The 22,596-nt window shown below is 38.0% G+C and overlaps 2 protein-coding genes across 2 annotated transcripts; both read right to left on the reverse strand.

Annotated features, from left to right (window-relative positions):
* Window positions 1–438: 438 nt before the first annotated feature.
* tmprss3a (transmembrane serine protease 3a) lies at window positions 439–12,267 on the reverse strand (the record flags this gene model as incomplete). The annotated part of the gene is made up of 13 exons (XM_083537943.1): window positions 439–670; window positions 1,418–1,570; window positions 1,886–2,028; window positions 5,986–6,081; window positions 6,199–6,368; window positions 6,630–6,795; window positions 7,433–7,479; window positions 8,762–8,890; window positions 10,097–10,220; window positions 10,334–10,447; window positions 10,898–11,014; window positions 11,819–12,059; window positions 12,169–12,267. The coding sequence occupies 13 exons, from the start codon at window positions 12,265–12,267 to the stop codon at window positions 626–628; spliced, it is 1,644 nt and encodes a 547-aa protein (XP_083394069.1). The 3' UTR covers window positions 439–625.
* A 3,572-nt stretch (window positions 12,268–15,839) lies between these two features.
* On the reverse strand, window positions 15,840–18,325 carry LOC310724202 (fibroblast growth factor 4B-like; the record flags this gene model as incomplete). The annotated part of the gene is made up of 4 exons (XM_083537945.1): window positions 15,840–16,028; window positions 16,541–16,644; window positions 16,779–16,901; window positions 18,244–18,325. The coding sequence occupies 4 exons, from the start codon at window positions 18,323–18,325 to the stop codon at window positions 15,840–15,842; spliced, it is 498 nt and encodes a 165-aa protein (XP_083394071.1).
* Between the last annotated feature and the right edge of the window lie 4,271 nt (window positions 18,326–22,596).

The raw sequence follows: 22,596 nt of genomic DNA on the forward strand, positions 1-22,596 counted from the left end.
ATACTTGTGAATGCATGTATAAAGTTTCCAGAGTCCACTGAAATATTAGTGTGAAGTAGTTGCCTTTCATAAATGATAAACATCTCACTGTTGTCTAAAATTATAGTCTCTAGCTACCATTTCATGTGCACAATCTCAATCCTTTTCATACATTATGTATTAATTAACAAGGATTTTGTACTGCAATTTCCCCAATGCTGGGGAAGATTTATGCCCTACCACACACTAGAGGCTTAGTGAACCTTGCGGACACAATGATATTCAGTCATTAGTGTTGTTTCCGAAACAGTTTATTTCATTTGATAGAAGAATCTGAATATATATATATATATATATATATATATATATATATATATATATATATATATATATATATATATATATATATATATATATAAAAATGCTTGCTCTTAAACATTGCAAAATTTTCACCTCAGTATTTCTGTTCATTCAGGTCAACATTTTGGAAGTTGGAAGATTTCTCTCTGTGTTCAATGTAAAGTCATTCAGCCGTACGTTGTTATTAAAGCCTGTAGCATATTCCAGTGCACATTCTAGCATCGATAACACTGTTTGTATTTCGATCATTAGACGAGCTGCACAGGATGAAAAATCTGGACTCATTTCAGTTGTCTGAGCTGATTGGAGAAGGATTAAGTGTTTCTTCTCTCTGCAAGGAAATAATAACATTATCTATTATTATGTTAAGTACACTAGTGTTCGGTTGCAACGAATTGTTATATAGTCGATTACTATTTAAATAATAAATTATTCCTATAAATTATTCATTCTTTACTGTCAGAGCTGCTGTCAACACCTTCATACCAATAAGAATTAAACATTTAACGGCTTTTGATATATTTTTATATAATCTTACACTGAGAATAGAAACGATCCCTAAGAACATGTTGTCTCCCTTCATCCAAATGGCTTCACCTGAGTTTCCTCTCTGTTTATAATCATCAGATATGAGGGGCTACATATGTTTCTAGTTAGTTCCGGTTCACTAATCGGATTGGATGAGCAGTGTTCCAAAAGTGCTTCTATATAGAGTAACCATACTGGGACTTTTCACTCTGCTCGTCTGCATTTATCGTATGAATTACCACTGCCTAGCTTGAAGCACATTATTAGACATTATCAGCTGACATGACAAATTACTTTTCTATATTTTGAGGAATTTTACTTTGACCTTTAAATCGTCAGATGAATATAAAACGGGAATGTATAAGTCAGTATGAGAGCTATAGTGTATAAGTGGGTGTGGTTTCTTCCGGATTGATTTCTTTTTGAGTAAAAATGTACAGATCATTTGGCCATATTGTGTCTGAAATGTTACTTATGACATATTTTTTTTCTTCATAAATAGATAGATGTAATGGATATTGATTCTCTTAATTGCTCTTGTTTAACTAACCTCCATTTGCTGATGAATCCAGGTAAGAGCTTGTGTGATGCGTGTATACACCCCAGGTTTGTTTCTCTCAGCACAGCCCTGACCCCAGCTTGTTGCTCCCACCAGCTTCCACACAGATGAGTCCTCACAGGCCAGGGGACCACCACTGTCCCCCTGCAAGACATTTACCAGGGAAAAAAAAAACAGTTTAGCCAAAGAACGTAGAATATTCCCTCAATAATATTCTCCCTAATAAACATTATACTGTATTTTGAAGAATTCAACCACATATAGAGGTTTAGGTTCATTAAAGAAAAAAAACTTGTAAAATTGTATATTTAATATCCGATATTTGTTGGATATCAAAGTCATATCTGAATTTTTGTTGTTACTTAATATATGCAACATCAAGACGATATGTGTGCTGATTAACAAACATTAAAACAGAAACTTCTAGGTATTTAAGAATGCATTAGTTTCTGAAATTGCCTGGCAGGAGTCGGTTCCCCCTTCTAGGTAACCAGCGCAGATCATGCCAGGGGAGATGTAGCCTTGATAGACTTCAGGCTGACTGCATGCTTTGGCGGAGATCAGCGGGACCCTCGCAGAATGCAGAGACGAACTTGCTTCACCTGAGTATTAAGTAATCAATGCACTGCATTATAGGATGCACAGATTTGGGACTTTTACTTTGCTATATCTCCTCTATAGGAGTAGGAAAAAAACTAATTTATTGGCATAGAAAAGACAGTGACAAGCTGAAAAAATCCTGAAGAGAGGTGTAGATTTAAAACACAACCATTTATTTATTCATTAAAAAAAAAAATTCCATTTTGTTGTTATTAAAACTTTTCTACATATTGTGCCAAAGAAAATCAGAACCCAGCCATTAGGGGGGCACAAGCCAGTGCACTCTTAGTGCCGGTCCCAAGCCCGGGTAAATGGGGAGGGTTGCGTTAGGAAGGGCATCCAGCGTAAAACATGTGCCAAATCAAATATGCGGATCACAAATGAGAATTTCATACCGGATCGGTCGAGGCCCGGGTTAACAACGACCGCCACAGGTATCGTTAGCCGACAAGGTACCGGTGGAAATTGGGCTACTGTTGGCCGAAGAAGGAGAAGGAGAGGAGGAAGACGTCTACAGAGACGGCAGGAAAAGGAGCAGTGTAGGAGAGTAGAGGTTCGGGTTGGTACTTTAAATGTTGGTACTATGACGGGTAAAGGGAGAGAGATAGCTGATATGATGGAGAGGAGAAAGGTAGATATGCTGTGTGTTCAGGAGACCAAGTGGAAAGGAAGTAAGGCCAGGAACATTGGAGGTGGGTTTAAACTGTTTTATCATGGTGTGGATGGAAAGAGAAATGGTGTAGGGGTGATTCTGAAGGAAGAGTACAGTAAGAGTGTAGTGGAGGTGAAGAGAGTTTCTGATAGGGTGATGATCGTGAAGGTGGAAGTTGAAGGGATGATGATAAATGTCATCAGTGCCTATGCTCCACAAGTTGGCTGTGAGATGGAGGAGAAGGAAAGATTCTGGAGTAAATTAGATGAAGTGGTAGATGGTGTACCTAGGAAAGAACGATTGGTGATTGGGGCAGACTTGGTGGTGGTGAAGAGGTGCCGGATGATTGGGCAACTACTGCAGGAGTAATGAGGGAGGCAGCTAGAAAAGTACTTGGTGTGACATCTGGAAATAGAAAGCAAGACAAGGAGACGTGGTGGTGGAATGAGGAAGTGCAGGAGAGCATTAGGGGAAAGAGGTTGGCAAAACAGAAGTGGGATCGACAGAGTGATGAGAAAAGTAGGCAGGAGTACAAGGAGATGTGGCAGCAGGTAAAAAGGGATGTGGCGAAAGCCAAGGAAAAAGCATATGAGGAACTGTATAAGAGGTTGGACACTAAGGAAGGAGAAAAGGATTTATACCGATTGGCCAAGCAGAGGGACCGAGCTGGGAAGGATGTACTGCAAGTTAGAGCAATAAAGGATGGAGAGGGAAATGTGTTGACTAGTGAGGAGAGTGTGTTGAGAAGATGGAGGGAGTATTTTGAGCAGCTGATGAATGAGGAAAATCAGAGAGAGAGAAGGTTGGAGGATGTGGAGTTGGTGAAGCAGGATGTAGATAGGATTAGTAAGGAGGAAGTGAGAGCAGCGATTAAGAGGATGAAGAATGGAAAGTTGGTTGGACCAGATGACATACTGGTAGAAGCGTGGAGATGTTTAGGAGAGATGGCAGTGGAGTTTTTAACCAGATTGTTTAACAGGATTCTGGAAGGGGAGAGGATGCCTGAGGAATGGAGAAGGAGTGTGCTGGTACCGATCTTTAAGCATAAGGGAGATGTGCAGACCTGCAGTAACTACAGGGGAATTAAGTTGATCAGTCACACCATGAAGTTATGGGAAAGAGTAGTGGAAGCCAGGCTGAGAGAAGAGGTGACCATCTGTGAGCAACAGTATGGTTTCATGCCGAGGAAGAGCACCACAGATGCCTTATTTGCTTTGAGGATGTTGATGGAGAAGTATAGAGAAGGACAGAAGGAATTGCATTGTGTATTTGTGTATTTAGAGAAAGCGTACGACAGGGTGCCGAGAGAGGAGTTGTGGTATTGTATGAGGAAGTCAGGTGTGTCAGAGAAGTATGTGAGGGTGGTGCAGGACATGTATGAGGACAGTGTGACGGCAGTGTAGTGTGCAGTAGGTACGACAGACTGGTTCAGGGTGAAGGTTGGACTGCATCAAGGATCGGCCCTGAGCCCTTTCCTGTTTGCAGTGGTGATGGACAGGTTGACGGACGAGGTCAGACAGGAGTCTCCCGGACTATGATGTTTGCAGATGATATTGTGATTTGTGGTGAGTGTAGAGAGCAGGTTGAGAAGAGCCTGGAGAGGTGGAGATATGCGCTGGAGAGAAGGGGAATGAAAGTCAGTAGGAGTAAGACAGAGTACATGTGTGTGAATGAGAGGGATGGCAGTGGAGTGATGCGGTTGCAGGGAGAAGAGGTGGAGAAGGTGGAGGAGTTCAGGTACCTGGGGTCAACAGTGCAAAGTAATGGAGAGTGTGTTAGAGAAGTAAAGAAAAGAGTGCAGGCAGGGTGGAGTGGGTGGAGAAGAGTGACAGGAGTGATTTGTGATAGTAGGGTATCTGCAAGAATGAAAGGGAAAGTTTATAGGACTGTGGTGAGACCTGCGATGTTGTATGGATTAGAGACAGTGGCATTGAGTAAAAGACAGGAGGTGGAGCTGGAGGTAGCAGAGCTGAAGATGTTAAGGTTTTCGTTGGGAGTGACGACGATGGACAAGATTAGAAATGAGTTTATTAGAGGGACAGCACATGTAGGATGTTTTGGTGACAAGTTGAGCGAGGCGAGATTGAGATGGTTTGGACATGTGCAGAGAAGGGACATGAATTATATTGGTAGAAAAATGCTGAAGATGGAGCCACCAGGTAGGAGGAAAAGAGGAAGGCCAAGGAGGAGGTTCATGGATGTGGTGAGGGAAGACATGCAGGTAGTTGGTGTGAAAGAGGCAGATGTAGAGGACAGGGTGGTATGGAGACGGATGATCCGCTGTGGCGACCCCTAATGGAAGCAGCCGAAAGAAGAAGAAGAAGAAGAAGAAGAAGAAGAAGAAGAAGAAGAAGAAGAAGAAGAAGAGTGGCAAAGAAAATCAGATCACTAATGTTGGTCAGTGTTTACATTGATTTTACTTGAAAGATTTCAAAGACCTAAAGACAATCAGTTACATAAATAAATAGAGGTTTTTACTTGCCAGATATAAATTACAGCATAGTGATATTCCTTTTTTTTGCATATTCCTGCTTGTTAGAAAACTTTAGCATTATTATATTTTACATTGATTACATAACTACAGAGCAATGGGTTGTTTGACCACACCATCATTCAAAATTTAACTATATTTTTTCTATGCTGGATGATAATAACAGATGATTTCATGCATTATGTTTATCTGCTATAAAACGACAAAGTTTTTTGAAACAAAGTGTATATTGATGTGCCTGGGTGTCCATTATGCCTATGCAACAGATCTGTGAACAAAAGCAGACAGTCTAGCAGTTGTTTTAATGTAAGAACTTTTCAGGACCTCATATTACCTTATTGGTATTTTTTCAGGATAATCAAATATTAGGTCCAACAGTGAGTTTGAGTCACAATCAAAAGATATTTTTTTCAATAAATAAAAAAGTATGTAATGTCTGTAAAAAAAAAAAACAAACAAACAGGGTAAAGCATAGAATACAAAGCTATCATAACAAGCTATGACAGTGCTAGATATACAATAATTAAATACAGTATAAACAATATAAAGAGATGTGTACATGTGTAAAACATACACAGCATTGTGGCATAAAAATTCTTGTAAACAACAAAGTGCAACTACATGTATTCATTAAAAAAAGATGAAACCTATATCTCAAATATTGAACATTATTCTTCTTGCAAATTTCCACAAAGTGCATGTTATTGTTTAGAATGCAATGTTTGCCCATTAAGTGTTTGAATGCCTGTGTGACTTCCAACAATGTTTTCAGAAAAAAAGAAAATGATAGTTATTATACTGGGTCCATGGACTCACCTCCATCATCTGTGGCTCCCCATCCTGAAATCCAGCATATCTTTCCATCCTCAAACTCCTCTCCAAAGTTTGGCAGGCAGATGGGCTCAACATAGCCTGAGAAGAGGAAGAACAACAACAACTGATAAAAACATGGAAAAGCCTTCAATAAACATTAATACAACTTCAATAAACTGTTATATTACCAGACTGGTTAGTTTTAATAAAAATTACCATTGAAGGTAAGTGGCTGTGACAGTTTCAACAGGGCAATGTCATAGTCCAGACCTTTTGGCCTATAGCGGCCATGATAAATAATTTTCTCCACAGCGAGATACTTAGCTCCAGTGGCTGGTTGCTCTGTGAGTCCAGCGAGCACCGTCCAAAGAGGGGGGAAGGCAAAACTGAGATAGACAAAAAAAGACAAAAATATTCCCCGAAAAAGTGTATATATAAAGTGTAAATAGTAAAAGTCAAATAATTATCTTCCAGAAAGAACAATTTAGATGTAGGCATAGCAATTTATTTCTACACTAATCATAATTTTAGTTAAAAGTCCTCACAAGGATAGCAAAGTGTGTGTTTGTGTGTGTGTGTGTGTGTGTGTGTGTGTGTGTGTGTGTGTGTGTGTGTGTGTGTGTGTGTGCATGTGCATGCACACTTACCCATACACACAGTGTGCAGCTGTTAATATCCACCGAGCTCCTATAATAGATCCTCCACACAGGTGCTCATTCTGGAATTGAAGACTCACTTGCCATGGAAACTGACCTTCTTGAGACAGATTTCCCCCCACTATACGTGCACTGTACTGAGGCCGGGAGCCACACTCTACACACACACACACACACACACACACACACACACACACACACACACACACACACACACACACACACACACACACACACTCAAATTAACTAATGTTTACCCAACATTTTTACAACTATTTTGTGTGTGTGTGTGTGTGTGTGTGTGTGTGTGTGTGAGAGGGAGAAAGAGAGAGAGAGCGATCTATCATGCACATAACTTTTTGTTTCCTGTTGTTCACTTTAGTATTGTAGATTTTTTTTAAATGTTCTACAAGAAACGTGTATCCTTAAACTGGATCCTTAGCATTAAGCTGATTTTGGACTTATTTAAAAATTATTTGTTGCTGTTTTGTTTAACTCTGTAGTGAGAGTCTCTGTTTTTAAGCCTCTGTTGTCATGGGTTTTCCATTAATTAAAAATTAAGATGATATCCCCCTGTCATAAATTGTGTTGTTTAATATAACACTCCTACATAATAGAAAAAAGTAAAAAAAAAAATTATATATATATATATATATATATATATATATATATATATATATATATATATATATATATATATATAGAGAGAGAGAGAGAGAGAGAGAGAGAGAGAGAGAGAGAGAGAGAGAGAAAGAGAGAGAGAGAGATAGATATAGATATAGATACACACTTACCCAGGCATCTTAAAGTTATGATTTTGCCTGATGTACATTCAGTTTTACTAAAAAAAAAAGAGAGAAAAGGGTCTATTTACAATTTATATAATAAATAGTAACTACAAATTACCTAGTAACTACAGTAAAACAAATAGTGTAAATATGTAGAATAGTAGAATATGTATATATCCTTCTAAGAATTAAATGATGAAGAAACATGAAGGGATGTGATGTTTAAGGAAAATAATCAAAGTCTGACTGGTGTCATGTGGCCCTGATGAATTATTATTATACTGCAGATTTTCTGTAGCCAACAAATAGCTGGTTTTCAAAAACATTATTTATTAAAGAATGATGTAATATCCTGTTTATATTTACATTCCATGTTGTGGAATGTCTATAAAACAAGTTATAGCAGGCACAAGTAGCTGCTTCCTCAGAAACTAATGCTTTAATGATTAGTCTTATAATTCATTGATTATTTATGGCACATCCACTAGACCTGTCTCTATGAATGATCTGCTAACATACTGTTGAATTAAAAAAGAATCATTATAAGCACATCAATGCATTGTATTTACATTTATCTTCATAGCATTTGGCAGAAGCCCTTTTTCAGATCTATGTGCAGTTATTTTATTTATAAAACTGAGATGTTGCTTTATAATGGCCTTGCTCCCAGGTTAAACAACCTTGACTTGAATTAATGCTGTTGCTTGAAAAAACTAAGCAAGGTTGTGCACAAACCTTTGGTCTGACGTGCATGACTGTCTGCCTGTGTGTTTCTGTGTAGTGATGGAAAGCTGCCAAAATGCATTTTTTATATGGAGGGAAAGTGCTGCGTTTTAAATTACACATGAAGAAATGTGAGCCCACAGAAAGCAAAGACCATTTAACTCTTTAAAGCGTAGTTGATAGGAACCTCTCTGAATGGTACTAAAGTAGTGTTTATAGTCTAATGCTAATTATGGCTCATTTGTTCTCTTTTTATCTTTATACACAGTTTGGTGTAAGTATCCACCCTTCCCCCTTGAACCTTTTTTCTTGTATTTTGTTGTGTTAAAAAATGAAAATTATAGTCCAATTAAATTCAGCTGGATCATGAATAGTTTGTTAAATTCTTTTTAGTTAAATTCAGTTTAGTTATTTAAAGGTTGTTCAAGGGGGATGAAGACTTAAGCAACTCTTAAGCAACTTCTCTTAGTATTTTGTGAGTTGTACAATTCCTGGATATGGTCTGAATCCTAAATCTGCTGTGAAAAGTGTTATTTAGTCACTCAAATGATCCCAGTCTGTTCATTGCCTCATATATAAAAATATATTGTACTCATAAAAACTGTTTCACACCTCAGAGTGGTTATGTTGTGTATTTTGATCGGATGCAGGGGATTCAGCTGGCTTGGGATGATAGACACTAGATTATCCTGAAGGTCTTTTTCAATCGAGGTGAGAAGAAGGGAACCAGACTCCACGTAACTACAAGGGGCAAGAATAGTAGGTAACACAACAGGTGTAAAAATCTTGTAAAAATATAGTTTATTAGTAAAACATACTAAAGACAAGCAAAACCAATGGACTAGTTTATAAGTTTCTTTTGGTGTAAATTCAGTGCTATAAAAAATAAGACCAGAGTTCTCTTTAGAGATTTCACAGCTATATAAATGTCTATAAGGAAAGTGTGACATCTTATTTGCAGTTCCACCATGCACCATGCACCAGCATCCACCTTGAGTATCAGAGTGATATATCATATAAGGATTATCCACAGATAAATTCAGGTGTAAATGTATTGAACACATGCACATTATGCAGACTTTCAATTTCAAGAGATCTGATATGTATTTCAGATGGACATTACTTATGTGTATAGAAATACATACATGTATCTCCAAACCGCTTATGACAAGTGAACCACTCCCAAAATATTACAAGCTAATGAAAACTGTATATATCCATCATCCACAAAAAAAAAAAAAAAAAAAAAAACAATGAAAAAAGCTTCTGGTTGATGAATGGCCTATTGGTCTCTTTTGGAAATTTGGAAAATGGTATTACAAATATTTTCTGTGAAACTATAAAGCATGTATCAGTTCCATAAAATTAATGGAAAGAAATATCAATATTGCAAGTTTGCATGAATGTTTACATTTAAATACAAGTCTATAAATGCAACGTAAAATCAAGATTCAATCCAAATACAAGAAGCATAAAATAACCAGGTAAAAACAGGGTCTAAAGGGTCAGCATAAATGTCTTGCCTATATTTTTTTTGTCCATTTGGACAGATTTGCAGGGATAAAGTAATTAATCAAACTTCCAAAAGTGTCTTAGAGTCAGAGAGAGGAAAGTGGTAGCACTCTTTAGGTGGGAACGATGTTGTTAGTCTCTCCCCTGCCAATCAAAATGACACTAACCAATTCTGGGCTTTTGAGAGCTCATGTATGAGCCAGTAGATAGTTAGACCATTCTTTAAAGTGTTTAGCTGCCCTGTAATGTTGTATCAGCTCGGACAAATTCTGTCTTAAAGAAAGCCCATGCTATACTGTGTTATTGTGTAATAGACGAATGCTAACCAATAGGTGGGAATTTGAAAATCCAGATGAAGCTTCATTTCTAACCTCCCCAGCCACAACTATGTAACCCCAGATCTCACTTACAGCCTTTCTCCCACTACAGTTTTACCTGGAGTATCCCAGCTGTTTGCAGGCAGAGAAGCCCAGATCAGAGTCCCATGTTTCAGAACACACAGTGCTCCAGACTCCTCCACTTAACACCTGCAGCACTGAACGCTTCCCACTCACACGCACTACCCAACAGAGAAGGAATGTTTACCATGGCTATTACCATTCAACATTTTCTATTCCTGTTTTGCTTCAGAAATGCTTATAGATTTGTCACAGAGAGCAGCATTGTACGCACCACAGCTGAGCTCGTCCTCGCCATGTTCACAGTCTATATGTCCATCACACTGTGCTGAGATGCTGACACAGTGAGATGAGCTACACCGGAACTTCCCTCTACAGCTTAGACCCACTGAGACATGAGAAAAATGTGGAGATAAGGAACATATTAGACAATATTACACAAATACTAAGCACTACTGCTATATTTAGAAACACTGGCCTTGGGCTCATCCCAGGAATCTTATTCTGAATATAGCTGCGATGACTATTTACATAAATTAATGGATGCAATACTGTGAGTAATAATATGGATCCACTTTTACATGACACAATGAATGTGTAATAATCTCATGTAGGATTAAGCTATTGCATTATTTACTGGCATCCATACATCACTAGTCAGACGATACAGATATCTGAGACCACAGGATTGAATCAGCCTATTCAACCATAGTTCCGGTCATCTCAAAGTTTTTGATCCGTGGCCATCAGGTTGTGCAATATAATCATAGCTGTTAATTATTTATAACAGCCACAGCCAGTAGGTGCTACTGGACAGGCCAAGGAGTCACACACTCACCTCCCAGACCAATAGCAAAGATAAGGGTAACAATGAGCAACACACAGACTCCAATTAAAAGTTCCATTCTTCGTGCAAATAAACGACTTCTGAGTGTTTTGTCTTCTGCTTGATCACCTTTGAGGGGTGGAGATTAGAAAGGGTAGAGATCATGAGCATACTACTGTGAGCATATATACATTTGGCATCACAGTTCTCCTGCACTCTTTAAATAAAATAAAAAAAACGTGTTATTTGGCCATGTATAACGGTGTTTTGTCTATCAGAGGATGTTCCAACACAAAAATTCCTTTAGTCAGCAAATGTCCCTTATAGCTCTGTAATGTAAATGTAAATGTATACTTTAAAGAGTTTCAAAGAGGGCAGAAATACCAGAGCAACTGAAAGAAACAAGGACTGAATAAGGATTAGACTCAGGTGACCAAAAGGTGTGATTTTATTATTGTTTTTCTTTTATAACCATGTTTTTTTAGAGGTTTGAAAGATGTTTTCATATCTGCTACATATATCTGCTATATGCTACAGTATATTCACACATGCATTGATACAAATACAAAGTCTACAATATTAGTATCTTCTACTGGTAACTTTTATCAGTATGTGGTAAAACTGGTAGGTAATAATGCAAAAAGTCGCTCCATATTTGCATAAAATGATTGATCTCTGGTTGTTTTGCTGATGTGAGTAGTTGTGTATGTAAAAAATAGCTTTCAAAAAAGAAGTAAGGGAAGCAAGCTAATGGTATGAGAAATGTCATTTATTTGTGTTCTTAATATTTTGGTGTCCATATGAGTAAATAAGTAAAGATAAGGATAAGGATATAAAAAATTAAACAAATTTGTACTGCCCTGTGTTTGTCCCATGATATTCAATGTTTTCAACAATCAATGAAAATACTTGATTCTTTTTGCTTTTACTTACCTGACAGAAAGGGTTGGACTTTAGTAACAGGCATTCCTGAACTTGAACATTGGACTTGGACATTGTTGGAAGGTTCTGTCTGCTCTGCACTCTCAGAGCCTGGGTTATCGATGATGTTTTCTACATTTTGGCTCTCAAGTGGAGAAGTGGAAGCAGAAAGATCATGATCTCTAACAGATAGATGATCTCCAACAGATACCACCTCTAAATTAGCATTTTCCATTTCTTGAATCTTGCCAACCTGTTAAAAGAATCAGTATTTTAAGGCATGGCTATTGATGGAGGGATGGACTTCAATATGTAACCATCAGAGTGTACATAAGAATAGTTATGATTGACCAGACTCTCACGTGTTCGTGTGAGACTCCACTCTCTCCTCCACCTGTTAGTGGAGCCTCTAGAACCTCATCCTCAAGCTCGATTCTGACATCCACCTCTGGGTCAGCCATTAACGTTTTCACATAGCTTTTCACAAAGCCATTAGGACTAAATGTGAAAGAAGATGGTACAGAAAATGTTATGTTAACAGACACACAATGACAAAGAACTGCCAATAAAAGAACAAAAAAAAATATTGTTATATTTCTGCTTTTAAGTCATACATACATAGAAATATTTTATTATTTCTGCTTTTAAATCATAGTTTATCCTTGCACAAAGAAACATATATTTGGTTTGTCAGAATTGTATCATGCATACTGGGATACGAGATGTCATAGCACTGGTTACATTTGGGAAAAAGAACATGTAGTGCATAGTAATATAGCAAATAAGAATTTTAAATAAGGGCAAATGTGTACAATATTTGTATATTATAAAATTATCATGAAGCATATATTGTATAATATATTTAACATTATACAGTGACTATTATCAGATTTTCTTAGATATGAGAATGAGCTGGCAGTAGAACAGGACCATTTAGGCTATTTTTATGAGGGTTTAATTTTTTTGCCACTGATGACAACAGAACTATTTTGAGATCCTTACACAACAGGTATGTCTTACTTACCCCGAAAATGTTATAGTATCCTCATGCTTGGTTCATCCACATGTTCAAGCACTACTCTGTGTCTTTCCCAATAACTAGACATCTCTCTCTCTCTCTCTCTCTCTCGCTCTCTCGCGCTCTCGTTCTCACTCTCTCTCTCTCTCTCTCTCTCTCTCTCTCTCTCTTTCTCTCTCTCTCTCTCTCTCTCTCTCTCTCTCTTTCAAAGGGATAGGGGGATACCTGAGCAGGTGAGGACTGAGAAGTTGTGTCGCTCTGAGTAGAGATCAGATGACCTCATCATCTCACTGGATACATGATCAGGTTACAGAGGGACATGCATACCTTAAAAGGCACTGGGATGCTTCGACAGGAAAAATAAGCAACAAAAAAAAAAAAAATTAATCCAGCCCGTCTTTAGTCTGTATCCTTTATCATAAAAAAGGTTTGATAGAAAGAAACAGTTTAGTACCAAAAATTTCTGAAAATGTGGGGATGTGGAAATGTGCAGGAGGAATGAAAGCATATACAGTGAGGAAAATAAGTATTTGAACACCCTGCTATTTTGCAAGTTCTCCCACTTAGAAATCATGGAGGGGTCTGAAATTGTCATCGTAGGTGCATGTCCACTGTGAGAGAGATAATCAGAAATCACAATATATGATTTTATAACTATTTATTTGTATGATACAGCTGCAAATAAGTATTTGAACACCTGAGAAAGTCAATGTTAATATTTGGTACAGTAGCCTTTGTTTGCAGTTACAGAGGTCAAACGTTTCCTGTAGTTTTTCACCAGGTTTGCACACACTGCAGGAGGTATTTTGGCCCACTCCTCCACACAGATCTTCTCTAGATCAGTCAGGTTTCTGGCCTGTTGCTGAGAAACACGGAGTTTGAGCTCCCTCCAAAGATTCTCTACTGGGTTTAGGTCTGGAGACTGGCTAGGCCACGCCTGAACCTTGATATGCTTCTTACAGAGCCACTCCTTGGTTATCCTGGCTGTGTGCTTCGAGTCATTGTCATGTTGAAAGACCCAGCCTCGACCCATCTTCAATGCTCTAACTGAGGGAAGGAGGTTGTTCCCCAAAATCTCACAATACATGGCCCCGGTCATCCTCTCCTTAATACAGTGCAGTCGCCCTGCCCCATGTGCAGAAAAACACCCCCAAAGCATGATGCTACCACCCCCATGCTTCACAGTAGGGATGGTGTTCTTGGGATGGTACTCATCATTCTTCTTCCTCCAAACACATTTAGTGGAACTATGACCCAAAAGTTATATTTTGGTCTCAACTGACCACATGACTTTCTCCCATGACTCCTCTGGATCATCCAAATAGTCATTGGCAAACTTAAGACGAGCCTGGACATGTGCTGGTTTAAGCAGGGGAACCTTCTGTGCCATGCATGATTTCAAACCATGACGTCTTAGTGTATTACCAACAGTAACCTTGGAAACGGTGGTCCCAGCTCTTTTCAGGTCATTGACCAGCTCCTCCCGTGTAGTTCTGGGCTGATTTTTCACCTTCCTTAGGATCATTGAGACCCCACGAGGTGAGATCTTGCATGGAGCCCCAGTCCGAGGGAGATTGACAGTCATGTTTAGCTTCTTCCATTTTCTAATGATTGCTCCAACAGTGGACCTTTTTTCACCAAGCTGCTTGGCAATTTCCCCGTAGCCCTTTTCAGCCTTGTGGAGGTGTACAATTTTGTCTCTAGTGTCTTTGGACAGCTCTTTGGTCTTGGTCATATTAGTAGTTGGATTCTTACTGATTGTATGGGTCGGACAGGTGTCTTTATGCAGCTAACGACCTCAAACAGGTGCATCTAATTTAGGATAATAAATGTAGTGGATGTGGACATTTTAAAGGCAGACTAACAGGTCTTTGAGGGTCAGAATTCTAGCTGATAGACAGGTGTTCAAATACTTATTTGCAGCTGTATCATACAAATAAATAGTTTTAAAATCATACATTGTGATTTCTGTATTTTTTTTTTTAGATTATGTCTCTCACAGTGGACATGCATCTACCATGACAATTTCAGACCACTCCATGATTTCTAAGTGGGAGAACTTGCAAAATAGCAGGGTGTTCAAATACTTATTTTCCTCACTGTATATATATATATATATATATATATATATATATATATATATATATATATATATATATATATATATATATATGGCCTGGAATGCTAGGGACTCCTATATAGGTCACAAAGGACACAGTTGTTCAGTCCTTTTTAGTTTAAAAATAAAAGAGTAGGAGCATGAGAGCATATACCATATACAATAAACAAAAAACAGAAATTTGGCTCTATAGACAAAACTGGAATGTTGATGTCATCCTGTATGCTAAATTCACTTTTAAACCACACTTTATTTTCATTGCTACAACCATCTGGGAATGATGATCACAGGTTCATGAAATAAATGTGCAGCACACAGATCTGTATGAGGATAAATGATCAGCTGTTTTGTCTGAGCTCCTGTCATATCTGCACCCTGATTGCCTTTCATGTCTTATTAAGGTCAGCCAGAGTAATCCCACAAAAGGAGCATGGACTATTACATATAGAACATTTATATTAACATTTATTTACATGATATAAAAGTATACATATATAAATACATAAATAATATACATATTAAATACCAGCTTTAGAGCATAATATATACAATCAAACACTGTCTTGAGTTTTCGCGATATTGAAAATATTGATATATAAAAATATTATATTCACAGCAATTCATCCTCTGTAGTAAGTGCTTTATTCAGCTCAATATTTTGATGGACCCAGAGCCTATTCTTAAATCATTGGCTGTACACTGTGAATGTACCCTGGATAGGACATAAGTCCATTTCTTGGAACCAATATTGTATATTAGTATGGCCTCCATGGTTTCCACTTGTTTGTCCAGCATATCACTTCGATGTTGTAAGTGATGCACACACACCCAGCCATGATGTAAAAGAAAACATGGACAGGGTCAATGGTGGTTTCTACTTAAAGTGCTGAGGTTGTTTAGCTCATTGTAACTTTGCGAGGCAGGAAGTGGCTGCTAAGATGGTATGGACCGACCAAGTCACCTCTCCTGATGTGTCCTCGGTGGGACAGGGCTAGATATAGGCCAGGATAAGCTGCAGATGAATATGTTGTGTAGTGGTTTTCTTCTAAGTGCTCCTTAAACAGACAATCTGGAGAAAACCGTGTCTGTGGATGAGAACGTTTTCAGCTGTTGAGTTACTTTTTATGGATTCGTGCACAGGCATGTAGAATTTTAAATACGATTCTAAAACTACTTGACAAAGGTACTGTAATACATTAAGATAGTGATACATTTTGAACATTGTAGTTATTGTTTTCTTTAAGAAATATTGTTAGTTACGAATATCCTCCAATTTTCCCCTAATTTTATATTATCACCATCCACTCCTCCAGCTCTCTCATATCATATGATAGATAAAAACCAGGGAGAGTGAAGGCTAACATGTACTTCCATAAAGAAGGCTATCCACATGTATATCATGCAACACATACACTTTGACTGTAAATCTGATTGACTGGAAATAGAGAGCGAGAGAGAGAGAGAGAGAGAGAGAGAGAGAGAGAGAGAGAGAGAGAGAGAGAGAGAGAGAGAGAAGAGTGCATCCTCACCCCACAAAGGCCTATTGCCCTCAATACACAGGTAGTGTGGTGTAACAATGTGGGAAAATATATTTCACCTTTCCTCGTGCAATTCCTTCTTTATTCATACATAAATACAGTTTGCTCTTTATGCCACGAATGCCCACTACTCCAGGCTTCACTGCAAACACCTTCAACCAACCTGACAGAGAAAAACAGCACAGGTCTCCAAAATGCAATTATATTCACTATCTGTGTTTGTCTTTGAATTTCTGAATAATCACTATCGATTCTGATAAATAATTCCACACTTAAATACACACAAGATGTACCTACTTTGCTCAGTCGGTTCATGCACACCCCTAACATTTCCATTGGGTTGAATCTGCAGATGATAACCAATTCCAACACGGCAGTACAAAAGCTGGTACGTTTTGACTATTCCAGTTGAATAAGAATCTGTTGGAAGATGTTAAAAATTAATATAGACAGTGTGTTGTACATATAAATGACTTTGGTCAGGATCAATACATTCTTTTTTTAATGATTAAAAATTTCAGGATCAGTTGTAAAAAAAAAAGGGGAAAAAAAGGAATATATGAATATATTCATTACATTTTAACATTACCATTTTACATTTTATTATATATGAGATTGATTTAGTATTCATTACTGCCATACATTTTACCATGAAAATGTATAGAGGATATAGAGTACTTGGTACATTAATTATTAGCTTTACTGTCATTTTTAGCTCTTTAAATCCAATATTTGCTTATAACTGTAGACAAATAAATGGCTATACCAATACGGTATACAACCACAAACTCATTTAATCTCTGACACACTCCTGCTATCAGTGTATGGTTTGGGGAATACGTCATACCCATGTCCTTGTGTCTATAATGATTATGTTTTTAAACAGGCAAAATAAATATCACATGGTGAAGCTTTGGTTCTGTGTGACAGTCACACAGATCAGAGCTTTATCTTTGTCACACACTTTTAGCATCTGTTCTGCCTGGTGAAAAGAAACACTAAAACAGCGCCTTAAAGCTTCAGACTCACAGCAATAATCTCACAGCAAACAAAAAAGCCTCAGACTGTGATAAAACCTACTTGCATTTGCAAACGTACATTACATAATCTTATATTGTGCTGTTATTAAAGGTGTACAGTAAATGTAGTGTCTGTTTTTAGTATATAATGACACCATGACTGTAGCTGCATTGTCTCATTTATGTTAATATCCAACATATCATAATAAAGCAAGACACGATGTAAATAGATACATTTGTTTTATACAATGTTTTCTCCTATCTTTTATGCCGCCAATAGGCATGCAAATGTCCAATTCATTACTTAAATACATTTTAAGTAATTCTGTTGATTTTGTTGTTTTTTTTATACACATGTAAGACTTGCAGTGTGTCCATATACAAGTGATTTTAAAATTTAAAAAAGCTTAGGGAAAAGCTAAAAACAATATAGAAGCATTAATATTTGATATATTGTTAGCTATGGAAAACCTAAGACTTTTTACACTGAATAATTACAATAAGTGTTTTGATATTATGGCTAATTTAAAATAGAATCTATTTTTTAAAAAAAATCTTTATCTCAATAAAAACATTAACCAGATATTTTGTACCATAAACAAAAAAATGTTTTACTGACATGTGCTGATCACATTACTTTTTCTCAGACCCCATATTGTTGAATCCTGTATTCCATATTTAACTATATCATTTGTACAAAAAAAACCATTCAAACATTCTTCTTTTTTCATTTTAGAGCCTACCTTTCTGCCTCAATTTTGATTCTTTGATTGACAGCAGCCACATGTGCCTGAGTCGGCTTGTCTGATCCCGGCCTGTGTCCATCTTTGACCTCTTACACCTCACACACACCCCGAGCAGCATTGTGACACACACGAGTGTCAAGCGTAAATCCATGACAGCAGCATCAATTCCACACAAACCCACTGAGTGTCCTGGTGAGCCATGGTGCCATGTTTCTTGATATCTACAAATGCCCAGAAAATACTTATATATGCCTGACACACTACTGAATCTTTCTGTATAATCTGTCCTTTTCTAACTATAAACAGGGTGAGTGTATGGTTCTCTCTTTCTGTCTCTCTTTCATTTTATATCCTTTATCTTACCTTATATCCTCTCACTGTGATCTCTGATTCCTTAATGACACTCACACTCATAAGTACAATACACAGTTCAAGTGTGAGAGATAGATGTTTTACGTCTCTAACAATCCTAATCCTTTCACTGTTATCTCTACCCCCATATCTATGTACCAGTAGCTTTTCTTACAAACAAACTATAATATGATATCTCAACAGAGCTACACTGACTCACAGGTAGAACTGGCACAAACAGTAGACTTTAATCTTGCACTGTAAAAATATTGTTATTAGTTTCTATATGAACAGTAGCTGTGCAATTTGCTGTTGTTTGGTAGCTCTGACTAGAGTGCACTCTGACCATCCAATCAAAGGATCTAAGATCCAGGATCTTGGATGCCTGCTAGATGGCCCCTGAAGTCAGCAACTCGCAACTTAAATTTACACACAGGAGAAAATATACGAAATTAAGCGAATAGACTACTGGGAATAATTTAATTTCTATTCATGGAAACATATATACAACTGTAAGTAAATGATTCTGATAGAGTTTAGGCCAGCAGAGAAAGTTCAATAACCTGCCACTGGTAGGAACACTGGGCACATTGCAAGATAATTCATGCTTCATGTGGTGACAATTCATTACAAGCCACAACCAAACACAAAGCACACGCGAACACGTTCTCACTCCCAACTTCACACATATGGATATGTTTTGGTGCCACTTTGGTGTCATTTTTTAATTACAGCTCAGACGCCGTCCACACAGGTTGCTCAGGTGCTTGTTCAATTTCTTGTCATTTCAAGACTGGACTACTGCAACTCTCTGCTGGCAGGGCTACCTCTGAACGCTATTCTCCCACTGCAAATAATCCAAAACACAGCTGCATGACTTGTGTTCTACCTGCCCAAGTTCTTCACTGCTGCGCTCCTTCCACTGGCTTCCACAATAACTGCTGCAGGTATCAGATTTAAAACACTGATGCTTGCCTACAAAGCCAAAAATGGACCAGCACCCTTTTACCTTCGAGACCTCATCACTCCTCGCACTGCACCACGCTGCCTGAGATCCTCCAGCACTGCTTGACTGGTACCACCTTCTCTTAGGGTAAGAATTAAGTATACTTCAAGGCTCTTCTCTGTCCTGGCACCGAGGTGGTGGAATGAATTTCCCCTAGATGTCTGAACAGCGGAGTCCCTGGCAATCTTCAAGCAACAGGTGAAGACCTACCTTTTTCTGGAACACTTAAACTAACACTTTCCAAGTCTGTTTGTAAATTTTGTAAGTTTGTAATCTAGCCTTCAGTGTAGATTTATTCATTGATAGAGACCCAAAGCACTTTTGTACGTCGCTCTGGACAAGGACATCTGCTAAATGCTGCAAAAGAACCCAGAGGAAACCCATATTGACACAAAAAGTATATAAATCCTATGAAAAGAATAAACCAAATGTCAAAACCTACAGATGTGCTATCTTATGGCCCATAAAAATAAATAAATGTTATTTAAATAAATAAAGAATTCTAAATATTTATTTATTCTATTTTTGGATAAACATTGGAAAAAGCACACAAGGTTAGAAATGATTAAAAGTGTGTGTGTGTGTGTGTGTGTGTGTGTGTGTGTGTGTGTGTGTGTGTGTGTGCGTGTGCGAGTGTGTGTGTGTGTTTGTCTTTTCAGAAACACACACAGCACATTATCATAGAGAATAAGGATAAGAAAAGGACTTTGTTTATATAAATGTTCTTTGTTTATATGAACGTGAGTATATGACAAAACAGAACTAATAATTTTCTTGCCTGTTCTTAGAAAGTTCCTAATGTTTGGAATATGATAAAATGATATGACTCATGTAACAGGGTACGAGGCAGCAGGGGTCGAGTGGTTGTTATTTTATGCTGCTCAGAGTGGACTTGCTTTAAAAATGCTAGATTTGATCTTCTGCCAGAAGCTTTACCTCCTCTCAGGCTGACATGCAGATACTAAATAATTTTATAAATATAATTTACGTGCTGGAGATTGTTGTTTTGTGCGAATAGAGGTAACCCAATTGCCTACCCCATAACAGTAGGTTTTAGACAACAGCGCTGTTGTATTTTGTAAACTGATTGGTCAGATGTTAATTTTCTAGAAATTTAGCTGTGACGATGGTGCTGACTGTGAATATGTATATACAGGTTTACAGTATATTATTGTGCTTTTTTTAATATACATTTTCGGTAAATCAGAAAATGTACAGTTTAGAAAGTGATTTTACAAATTACACAGGGACATTACACCTAGTGATAGAAATTTTATGTTACAAAACAATGTCATCAGTTGGTCGTCAATTCCACCTGCAGTTGCAGTGAGGATGGCCGCAGAATATGCCATTCGAATGACTCCAGGACGCATCACAATATGATCCGCAAACATCCTAGTCCATGGAGACTCCTGTCTGACCTCGTCCGTCAACCTGTCCATCACCACTGGAAACATGAAAGGGCTCAGAGCCGATCCTTGATGCAATCCAACCTCCACCTTAAACCAGTCTGTCGTTCCTACTGCACACTTCACTCGCCATGAACCCATACTGTTTGGAATATGATAAAGTGATATGACTCATGTAACAGGGTACAAGGCAGCAGGGGTCAAGTGGTTGTTATTTTATGCTGCCTGTGCTCTTCCTCGCCATGAAACAATACTGTTGCTCAAAAAAACTCTTCTATCAGCCTGGTTTACACTACTCTTTCCCATAACTTCATGGTGTGACTGATCAACTTTATTCCCCTGTAGTTAGAGCAGGTCTGCACATCCCCTTATTCGTAGAAAAAAAAAAAAAAAACGGTACCATTACCGTTATAATGTTTTAAATTACATAAATTATCAGGACACCAAACGGAACCTTTGCTATGTTTCCACACAGACAGTTAACGAGGTGATACCGAAGAAACTGCACCTCTTATAACTTTCATAGGGATTACATGACTAGAAATTATATTTTAATTCGATGTGAATTTGTCCTTTTGAGCTTTCTATACATATATTTATTATGCCTGTGAGGCAAATATTCACTGAGGTGTTTTTTGTATGTGTGTCTCTGAAGAGAGATGAGAGTCAGAGACTAGAGAGAGCACCCCCCCCGTCTGTTTTCTTTACTTTACAAAAGCACAGCGTTTTGTTGTTATTATGAGTGTGTCCAAGTACAAACCTGATTCCAAAAAAGTTGAGAGCTACACATTCCAAAAAAGTTGGGACAGTTAGCAATAAGAGGCCGAAAAGTTAAATGTACATATAAGGAACAGCTGGAGGACCGATTTGCAACTTATTAGGTCAATTGGAAACATGATTGGGTATAAAAAGAGCCTCTCAGAGTGGCAGTGTCTCTCGGACGTCAAGATGGGCAGAGGATCACCAATTCCCCCAATGCTGCGGCGAAAAATAGTGGAGCAATATCAGAAAGGTGTTTCTCAGAGAGGAATTGCAAAGAGATTAAAGGTATGATCATCTACAGTGCTTAATATTATCCAAAGATTCAGAGAATCTGGAACAATCTCTGTGCGTAAGAGTCAAGGCCGGAAAACCATACTGGATGCCCGTGATCATCGGGCCCTTAGACGGCACTGCATCGCATACAGGAATGCTACTGTAATGGAAATCACAATTGGGCTCAGGAATACATCCAGAAAACATTGTCGGTGAACACAATCCACCGTTCCATTTGCCATTGCCAGCTAAAACACTATAGGTAAAAAAAGAAGCCATATCTAAACATGATCCAGAAGCGCAGGCATTTTCTCTGGGCCAAGGCTCATGTAAAATAGACTGTGGCAAAGTGGAAAACTGTTCTGTTTTCAGACGAATCAAACTTTGAAGTTCTTTTGGGAAAACTAGGATGCCATGTCATCCGGACTAAAGAGGATAAGGACAACCCAAGCTGTTATCAGCACTCAGTTCAAAAGCCTGCATCTCTGATAGTATGGGGTTGCATGACTGTGTGTGGCATGAGCAGCTTACACATCTGGAAAGGCACCA

The sequence above is a fragment of the Silurus aristotelis genome, assembly GCF_946808225.1.
Source record: "Silurus aristotelis genome assembly, chromosome: 3".
NCBI classification, from domain to species: domain Eukaryota; kingdom Metazoa; phylum Chordata; class Actinopteri; order Siluriformes; family Siluridae; genus Silurus; species Silurus aristotelis.